Source organism: Carlito syrichta, unplaced genomic scaffold, assembly GCF_000164805.1.
Source record: "Carlito syrichta isolate Samal-C Ts95f unplaced genomic scaffold, Tarsius_syrichta-2.0.1 Scaffold311904, whole genome shotgun sequence".
Classification (NCBI taxonomy): Eukaryota; Metazoa; Chordata; class Mammalia; order Primates; family Tarsiidae; genus Carlito; species Carlito syrichta.
The window spans coordinates 139546-149068 of NW_007256000.1; the positions used below are offsets into that span (position 1 = coordinate 139546).

The following is a 9523-nucleotide window of genomic DNA, read 5'->3' on the forward strand; positions in this document are numbered from 1 at the left end:
TGGGACCCTGCGGGGGCAAGGCCCTGGTGCTGCCTGCCTTGCCTGGGGAAGGGATCTGAACCCCAGGGACCGGCCCTGCCAGTGGACTGGCCTTTCCTGTGGGTGCCTGGATGAAGCTGCACCCCCTTTCCTGCCCTCCTGAACTCCACAGTCTTAACGGGGCACGTCAGCCTGGTGAGCCCTGCCTGGCAGGCTGCAGCGCCCCCTCCTGGCCTCTTCCGCTGCCCCGACGTGAGACGTTATGAAAAGGCATCCCTCCGTGGGGCCGACCTGTAATGAGTTTCTCTTTCTGGAGCTCTGTGTCAGCAGGTCCTGACTGGGGCGGTAGGGCCTGAGCCAGGGAACAAGACTCTGGGGTCCCCTTACCTCGCTGCAGCCTGGAGAAAGGTTCCATGAGCTTGAGCACCAGGCCCTGCAGCTTCAACACACATACACATGAGCACACACATCTGCGTGCACAGGTGCACACACTTACACACGTGTATGCATGCACACAGGTACACACATACACACACTTGCATACATGCACACAGCAGGCATGCACCTGCAAACACATATAGCATGCCCACGCGCATGTGTGTGCACACGCGTGCACACACACACACACTTTCATGGCCTGACAGTTCTGTCTGGTTCAGACTCTGGTGGCTGTTGCCTGTTCCTTTCGTAGTGAGTGGACACAGCCTACTGGTAGCACAGGGTGTGTTGTGAGGGAGGGCGCTCTGAGGACTGCAGGGTTCATGGCCCCTCCCGATGGCGCAGTGGGGACAGGGTCTTCCCTGGCAGTGGCAGCTGGCAGGGCACTCATGTCCATACCCGCTTTCTCTGCCTACCAACCTTGGGGGCAGCCCTAGGGTCAGCAGGTCCTTCACAGTGGTGTGGCTGTGCCAGGAACCAGACAATCAGGACTTGGGGTGCAGGGTCTGAGCAGCCTTCCTGCAGGGGAGAGCCCCTCATCTGGTGTGCACGCCCAGCTCTGGGGCCTGCAGTTCCTGGAAGCTGCGGCTTGAACACGCACCTTAGTTGTGGCTCTGGGAAGCCCCTGCTCGTCCGCGCCTCTTGGGAGGATTCTGAACCTCTGGGTACACAGCGCCCCCTTCCTGTGGTCCCTCTGACCAGCCCAGGCTTCGCCCTGCACTGGCTCCAACCAGAACTTGAGAAAGCATAGGGGAGATCTCAAGCGGGGTGCAGGCAGGGTGGACTCCAGGGTAGGCTCTGGAGGGAAGCCAGGACCTGGGACCCCAGCCCTTGCGGTCAAGGCCCACGGCCCATGGTGGTCAGGCCAGCTGGAGATGGCCCAGTCCCGAGCGCCTGGCCTAGAGCCCGCGTGCACTGCCCTCTGCGGGGGCCCTGGGACAAAGGGAGGAGGGCTCCCTTCCTGCTTGGTGGCACACAGGCAGCAGCCCCACCCTGGACATGTGGCCAGCATGGGGGCAGAGAGGCTAGCTCATGGGGAGCAGCCACAGTGGAATGGGCCTCAGCCCTACCCAGCCCTGCCTAGCCCTGCCACGGTCCCTGGAGGGCGACCAGCCCAGTCAAGGGGGCCCAAGACCAGCAGGCCATGGGAGCTGCTGTCCATGGTGTTGACCTGGCATTTGTCACTGTTGGGCTATGGTGCCTCCATGGCTCGAGGAGGGATCTGGGTGCTTTCCTGTGGGCCTGAATGTTGGAGACAGCCGTTGTGGCCTGCTCCCACTGCCACGCTGGGCTCCTCCCAGCCTCTGTTGGAGACCACGGCGGCCTGCTGAGCACACAGCTCTTCTGCCTGCTGAGGGCTCTGGGAGGACAGTGGCTTCATCTGCAAAGAGGCCTCTGGGCAGCCCATGACTGCTGGGATGGCAGCCCAGGCATTTCTGGGACATTCAACGGGCTTTTCCCACATCATGGGGGATGGCCCTGATCTGCTGTGTGGGCCAAGGACACAGCCAGTGTCTGTGGACATGAGCCGGCCAGACATCTGTGTGTCCAGGGCTAGGTGGATGGCGCATAGAGCAGAGCCTGCCTTCAAGGCACATCAGATGCAGCCTGTGCCACCTCTGACTACACCATCCGTGGTGGGCAGGGTGGAGGTGGTGGCAGGCTGCCCACCGGTCCCAGCAGCCTTCTGGGAGGCTGAGCCAGGGAGGTTGCTAGGAGTGCGAGACCCGGAGCTGTGTCCCTCCGCCAGGCACCCGAGAGCAAGCTGAGCTGTGTCACACTGGTGCCTGATGCCTCTCAGCAGCTTGTGTGCTCACCTGGTTGCAGGCTCCTGTGCCCTTTTTGGGCCCAAACCCGGTCCTTAGGGCTCAAGGGTGTCCGGCAGGCCCTTCCAAGGAGCCCATCCCCAGGGTTCCCACTCACAGCCTTTGGCACCTCCGCATCCTCTGGGAGGCCCGGCCTCCAGCCCAGTGGGACTCCAGGGTAGGTGGTGTGGACTCCAGCATGGGCAGTGTAGACTCTATGTGGACAGTGTGGGCTCCAGTGTGGACTCCGGGCGGGGTGGTACAAGCACTGCTGCTCGTGCCCTGGGAGTGCCCGTGATGTGGGCAGAGTAGGAGGGAAGAGTGGGCTGTGGGCTTGGCTGGATGCGGTGCTGGGTGGGACGTGAATGGGGACAGAGGCCTCGTGCTGCAGGAGGCGGACACGGATGATCAGCAGGGGACGCTGGGCTTCGAGGAGTTCTGTGCCTTCTACAAGATGATGTCCACACGCCGAGACCTCTACCTACTCCTGCTCACCTACAGCGACCACAAGGACTACCTGGCTGCCGCCGACCTGCAGCGCTTTCTGGAGGTGGAGCAGAAGGTGGGAGCTGGGTGGGGCAGGGCTGGGCCAGGGCTGGTGCCTCCCTGGGCCCACAGTGGCTCTAGGCTCCCGCTCCAGCACCCGCCATGCTCTGGGGCCTCCCGGAAGTCCCGCCACAGACTTGCCCCGGGCCGGGGGCTCCCGGCTTCGGCTGTATCACTGGGCCCTTGGGGTCCCTTGGTCTCGGGCCCTCAGGGTCGCCTGGGTGTTCCTGGGAGGGTTGCCGTGCAGGACGCGGGTAGATGCAGGAAGGAGCCCGGCTCCTCAAGGGGGATGCAGATCCTCACCCTCCTGCCTCCCTCTCGCAGACCTCCATGCCATGCCAGGCCACTTAGGTGGCAGTGAGGGGGTGGTCCCGCTGGGCACCCAGGACCCTCCCTGCCGAGGAATCCCAGTAAGAGTGATTTGAAAGCCACATGGCCACTTGTGGTCCTGCTGGCCACGGAGTCTCAAGTCCTGGGACCCTGGGGTTGAGGATGAGGAGACGCCTGAGGCCAGCCTGGGCCTGTGATGGGCCGGCCTGGGCTCCTGATGGGCCGGCCTGGGCTCCTGATGGGCCAGCCTGGGCTCCTGATGGGCCAGCCTGGGCTCATGCCTGCTTTGGCCTAGATGGCAGATGTGACCCTTGAGAGCTGCCAGAACATCATCGAGCAGTTTGAGCCATGCCCAGAGAACAAGAGGAAGGGGCTGCTGGGCATTGACGGTGAGAGGAGCCCCTGGGCCCATCACCTGGAGGCTGGGGGGCACTGTGGGCCAGCCTGTGGTGCTGGACGGTGGAATGAATGACCCAGAGTCTGTCACCAGGCGGTCAGTGGGGCACCCTGGGCCAACCTGTGGTGCTAGGCAGTGGGCCAGCCCTTGGCCTATCACTCTGGAGGACAGTGGGGCACCCTGGGCCAGCCTGTGGCTCTGGGCTGTGAGCTGACCCTGGGTCTGTCATCTGGAGACTGGCAGGGCACCCTGGGCCAGCCTGTGGTGCTGGGAGGTGGGCTGGCCCTGGGTCTGTCACCCTGGAGGACAGCAGGGCACCCTGGGCCAGCCTGTGTTGCTGGGCTGTGAGCTGACCCTGGGTCTGTCATCTAGAGGCCAGTGGGGCACCCTGGGCCGGCCTGTGACTCTGGGCAGTGGGCTGGCCCTGGGCCTGTCACCTGGAGGCCCGCAGGACATCCTGGGCCAGCCTGTGGCTCTGGGTGGTGGGCTGACCCTGGGCCTGTCACCTGGAGGTTGGCAGGGCACTGTGGGCCAGCCTGTGGTGCTGGACGTTGGGCTGGCCCTGAACCTGTCACCCTGGAGGACAGCAGGGCATCCTGGGCCAGACTGTGGTGTTGGGCTGTGAGCTGACCCTGGGTCTGTCACCTAGAGGCCAGTGGGGCACCCTGGGCCGGCCTGTGGCTCTGGGTGGAGGGCCGGCCCCGAGCCTGTCACCATGGAGGACAATGGGGTACCCTGGACCAGCCTGTTGCTCTGGGCAGTGGGCCGGCCCTGGGCCTGTCACCTGGAGGCCGGTGGGGCCTCGTTGGCCAGCCTGTGGTGCTGGGTGGTGGGCCAGCTGGGCCCGTGCAGGGGCTGACTCGCCCGCGCCCACCCTGCAGGCTTCACCAACTATACCCGGAGCCCTGCTGGGGACATCTTCAACCCTGAGCATCACCATGTGCACCAGGACATGACGCGGCCGCTGAGTCACTACTTCATCACCTCATCCCACAACACCTACCTCATGGGCGACCAGCTCATGTCCCAGTCGCGTGTGGACATGTACGCCTGGGTCCTGCAGGCCGGCTGCCGCTGTGTGGAGGGTGAGGCCTGGGACCTGCACCCCTCGGCCCAGGGCGGGGCCTCTGCTGAAGACCTGAAGGGCCCTGGGGTCTCTGGGCAGGAGCCTGGCAGGCCTCTTCCCAACCTCTCACGGAGCAGGAGGAGGGGCCCCCTCGGTTGGTGCCCAGCCTGCCTGGGCTCACGTGGCCGAGCCCTGGGGCTGACCGAGGTCTGCCCACCCATAGTGGACTGCTGGGACGGGCCTGACGGGGAGCCCATTGTGCACCATGGCTACACCCTGACCTCCAAGATCCTCTTCAAAGATGTCATCGAAACCATCAACAAATATGCCTTCGTCAAGAACGAGTGAGTGGCCAGGCGGGGGACTGGCCCCAGGGGCAGGCAGGAGCGTGTCTCCAGGCTCTGGCTTTTCCAGAGGGCAGTGGTGTGGTGGTCAGGGCTGGTCTCATCTTGGGGTCTCTTACTGGGGAGAGGGGCGGGGAGGGAGTGGCCTGTGGTCCAGGCAGGGGGTGGTGGTGCGTGTAGGAGAGACAGCCACGGTGACACACACTTGGTGGCCACCCTTAGTGCCAGGGCCCACAGCAGCCATGCCACCTGCACTGATTACCCCTGAGAAGCCACTCTGCATCCAGACTCACCTCGCTGTCACTCAGCTGTGGCTACCGACACTGTTTAAGAAAATCCAATTTAGTTTCTGGAATTAGAAGAGCTCCCTTCAAGTCCCGGCCAAAAGAGGCAGCCGTGCAGAAGGAGCTGATTGCTTGAAGGAAGACAGGAGAGGCGGGGCGACTTAGGAAACAGAAGCAGAGGGCCTCTGGAAGAGCTGGCCCATGCTCATCTTGAGCTGTGGGAAGAAGGGCAGTTGGCCTCTGTAGGGCGGCCCTGCCCCTGGAATTGCAGATGGGATGGTGTCGCAGCCCACGGGGGCTGGGACACGCAGGTCTCCCGTTACAGCGGAGAAGCCAGGGCCAGTGGGCATCAGGACAGGGCTGCGCTTCACATCTGGGGTGATTCTTGCAGGTCCGAGGCCCTGCAGGCGCTGGTCTTCAGGCTCCAGCCTCTGCCTGAGGAATGGGAGGCAGGTGCCTGCACCCACGCCCTGCTTGCCCTCTCCATGTCACAGGGCTTGCTCATCTCGCTGTGGCCCGTGTCCTCTTGCTTGGTGTCACTTACGTTTTCCACAGGAATCATGGTTGCCTTTTGATAAAACCCCCAGTAAAATGTGCACATGGTTAAAACTAAAGGGGAAAAACTGATAATGGAAAGCCCCATGGCTACTCGCCGTTCTGCACCGTGCAGGTAACAACATGCTCTGCCAGATGGTGTGTGCCTGGCTTATGTCTCCTTCTTTATGGGGCCAGTGTCAGGACCTGGGGCCGTTCAGAGGACAGCCTCCAGAATCTAGGTCAAAGGGATCCTGCCTCTCAGTCTATTCACTGCTCCACATGGCATCTCAGTGTAGTCCACACCGTTTTTAAACCATAACTTTTTTCTAACGTTTCCTTTTGTTTTCCCGGAGTTTTGAATCACATTTGTGTTTTCCTTATCGGGGAAAGAAGCTCATGCCTCTTTACCTGCCCATAAGAGTCTCCTGGCTCTTTCCCCACCCACTCAGTTGATTTTCAAAGCCATTGGTGGGCCACTTCCCAAAGCTGCTGGCAGCCCCAGCTATCCTGGGCTCCCGGGGGAAGCCCCCCCCATTCAATGATGCAGGGGACCTGGGCTCCTGCAGAGGTGGGGCTTAGCCCTCCTCTGAGGCCCTGGCCTCACCCTGCTCTTTCTGCCTTGGGGCCACAGGTACCCTGTGATCCTGTCCATCGAGAACCACTGTAGTGTCATCCAGCAGAAGAAAATGGCCCAGTATCTGATGGATATCCTTGGGGACAAGCTGGACCTGTCATCTGTGAGCAGTGAGGATGCCACCACACTCCCCTCTCCACAGATGCTCAAGGGCAAGATCCTTGTGAAGGTGAGCCCCAGCGCTTCCTGGGACCCACACCACACTGGATCTCACCTGTGGCTAGGGCCTGTGCCATCCATGGGCAAATTCGCGGCGGGGGCCATGCCCCTGACCTGGCCTCCATCTCCCCATGGTGGCCACCCAGTCTTGGGACCTCCACGTGCACTTCCGGTGTTGTGTCCCCACGCTGCTGCTGCAGGGGCTGGGCAAGCTGGCCCCGTCCCAGGGCCTGAGACTACAGAGGCAGCCTGGGAGGAGGTCCTGGCCTTCGCTGGCTGCTCCCTGTGGGCCTGGGAGCTGGCCTCCCAGTCCTTCCTCAGGGCCCCTCCTGTCTCCTTTTCTTCAGGGGAAGAAGCTTCCGGCCACCATCAGCGAGGATGCAGAGGAGGGTGAGGTGTCCGACGAGGACAGCGCAGATGAGATTGATGACGACTGCAAACTCCTCAATGGAGATGTGAGTTGGGGGGACGTCCCTGGGAGCCGCTGCATGTCCTTGCTGTTGGGGCGAGTTAGGACAGGAGGTCCCAGAAGGGACAGGGGCAGACATGGAGGGCGTCGTGCCCCGCTGCCCGGCTTCCGGGATGTGCTCAGCCCCAGGGCCCGCGGGCTCCTCCCTCTCACTCACCCCTCCTGTGTGCCCAGGTGGTGGGCCGCTGTCAACTCCTGCTTCTGAGATGACTGTTGGGGTGCTGACCATTTCTCCTGCCCAGTCCTCTCAGCCCCCTCAGCAAGTGGGGACAGCACTGGGGGCCTGCCACCCCGGGTATCATTCCCTCCCGTGCCTGCACCTGCTTGGGCTCTGACGCAGGACTCCTGGCTTTCTGCCACCCTGGGACCAGCACCAGCTCCACCTCTAAGCAGTGCCAAGCCTGAGACGGATTCCCACCAGGGGTCACCTCCACAGAGCACTGTCACCTTGTGCTCGCTGCAGCCGGCCCCGGGGCCAGGGGCTGTGACTGAGGCTGAGGGTGGGCGAGGGCTCAGGTAGTGCCAGACTTGGGTCCTGCAGGGAGCACCTTCTCTCCTCTGGGCGCTGCTCAGGGTGAGACTGAGGCAGCAGATGCTGGATTCTTCCCTGAGGGGCCGTTGGCTGGGAAGGTGACTGTGTGGCGTTCTTGGCTGCCAGCTAATTGCTGTAGTGAAGTGGAGGCCACAGGGCTTCTCCACCCTGTGCCCGCACGTCTCAGTCTGGCCCAAGGTGACCGCGAGCCCATGCTCTGTGATGGCAGTGTGTGCGCAGTCCGCCAGGCACGCGGGAGGCCTGCATGCCCAAGGCCAGGCCTTGCTCTTGAGGTGCCTGCCTGCATCCACCTGGGCCACCCTGGGCTGTGCCGGCAGGAAGGGCACTGGCCTGGCCTGAGGCTGCCCTGAAACCTGTCCCCTGACCCTTGCCCTCTCCTTAGATGCGAGGTGGCTGGAGTGGGATGCCAGGGCTTGTGCTGCCTGCAGGTGCACTGGCCTCACGCCACGGCCCCTGGACCAGACACCCTGTGTCCACTGGCCCCCTTGGGTGGCACCATGCCCCCAAGGCTCAGATAGGCCTGGGGTCAAGTCCGACTTGTGGCTGCCTGTGGGTCCCAAGGCAAACCACGTGCCTCTGTGAGCCCGGGGAGGGCAGGGCTGGGGACAGAGGCCAACTAGCCGGCCTCTGGCTCCTGCAGGCCTCCACCAACCGGAAGCGTGTGGAAAACATTGCTAAGAGGAAGTTGGACTGCCTCATCAAAGAGTCGAAGATCAGGGATTGCGAAGACCCCAATGGCTTCTCCGTCACCACGCTGCCATCAGGGACACCTGCACGCAAGGCAGAGGGCAAGAAGGTGAGGCCCGTGCCACCAATCCTCCTGATAGCCAGCCTGGGTGCTGGGCCAGGGCCCAGGACATGTGGCCTGTGCACATACCTGTGTACATACCTCCATGTGTGCACACACACCAGTGCACACACTGCACACATGAATCTGTACATGAGCATACCTCTGCACATGTGTACAGCAGTGCACACAGTTCCATGTGTGTGCACACCAGTGCAAACACCTGTAGCACCCCTCTGCACATGTGAATGCCAGTACACACACACCTCTACACACACAAACTAGTGCACACACCTACACACGTGAATCTGCACACAAGTGCACTTCAGCACACACATGCACATGCACATACACACACCTCATGTGTATGCACACCAGTGCACACACCTGTACACACAAATCTGTGCACAAGCACACCTCTGCACATGTGCACACCAGTACACACACTTCTGTGTGCACGCACACTAGTGTACACACCACACATGAATCTGTACATGAGCACACCTTGGTGAACACACATGCACACACTTCCACATGTGTATGCACACTAGTGCACACTCTATGCATGAATCTGTGCATGAGCACACCTCTGCACATGTGCACACCAGTACACACACCTCCATGTGTGCATGCCCAGCAATGCACACACCTGCATGCAAGAATCTGTGTATGAGCACACCTCTGCACACATGCACACATACCTCCAGGTGTGCATGCATACCTATGCACACACCTGCACACATGAATCTGCATAGAAGCATACCTGTGCACACATGCCTGCACACATGTATCTGTGCATGAGCACGCTTCTGCACACACGTGCATACTAGTGCACACACCTTGTGTGCACACACACCTGTGCACATACCTGAAAAACACACATGCCCACAGGCACCTACACACCTCTGTACACACACACATTGGTGCACACCTGTGCATGCTCACACGTGTACACACCTCTCTACAGGCAGCTGCCCACACACATGCACACTGCTGCCTAAGGCCTGGAGGTCCCTGTCCTCTGGCTTGCTCTTCATGCCTTGGGGCCCCAGGAGCTCTGCATTTGTCTGGTTTGATTTTCTGTCCTGACGAATCCCTGGTGTGTACCTCTTAGGACACAGACAGCCAGGGCTTGGGCCACACCATCTGTGTGGCTTGGCCTGTCCTTCTGACTGCTCTGGCTCTGATCGCCTGG

At 61.7% G+C, this 9523-nt stretch overlaps 1 protein-coding gene across 1 annotated transcript in view; it reads left to right on the forward strand.

Annotated features, from left to right (window-relative positions):
• PLCH2 (phospholipase C eta 2) overlaps positions 1 to 9523 on the forward strand; it is a 25804-nt gene that overhangs the window by 3375 nt on the left and 12906 nt on the right. The window contains exons 4-10 of the mRNA XM_021718186.1: positions 2614 to 2784; positions 3394 to 3487; positions 4377 to 4580; positions 4785 to 4905; positions 6358 to 6529; positions 6867 to 6974; positions 8182 to 8322. Of these exons, the coding sequence (XP_021573861.1) occupies positions 2614 to 2784; positions 3394 to 3487; positions 4377 to 4580; positions 4785 to 4905; positions 6358 to 6529; positions 6867 to 6974; positions 8182 to 8322 (1011 nt within the window). The remainder of the gene's footprint in view (positions 1 to 2613; positions 2785 to 3393; positions 3488 to 4376; positions 4581 to 4784; positions 4906 to 6357; positions 6530 to 6866; positions 6975 to 8181; positions 8323 to 9523) is intronic.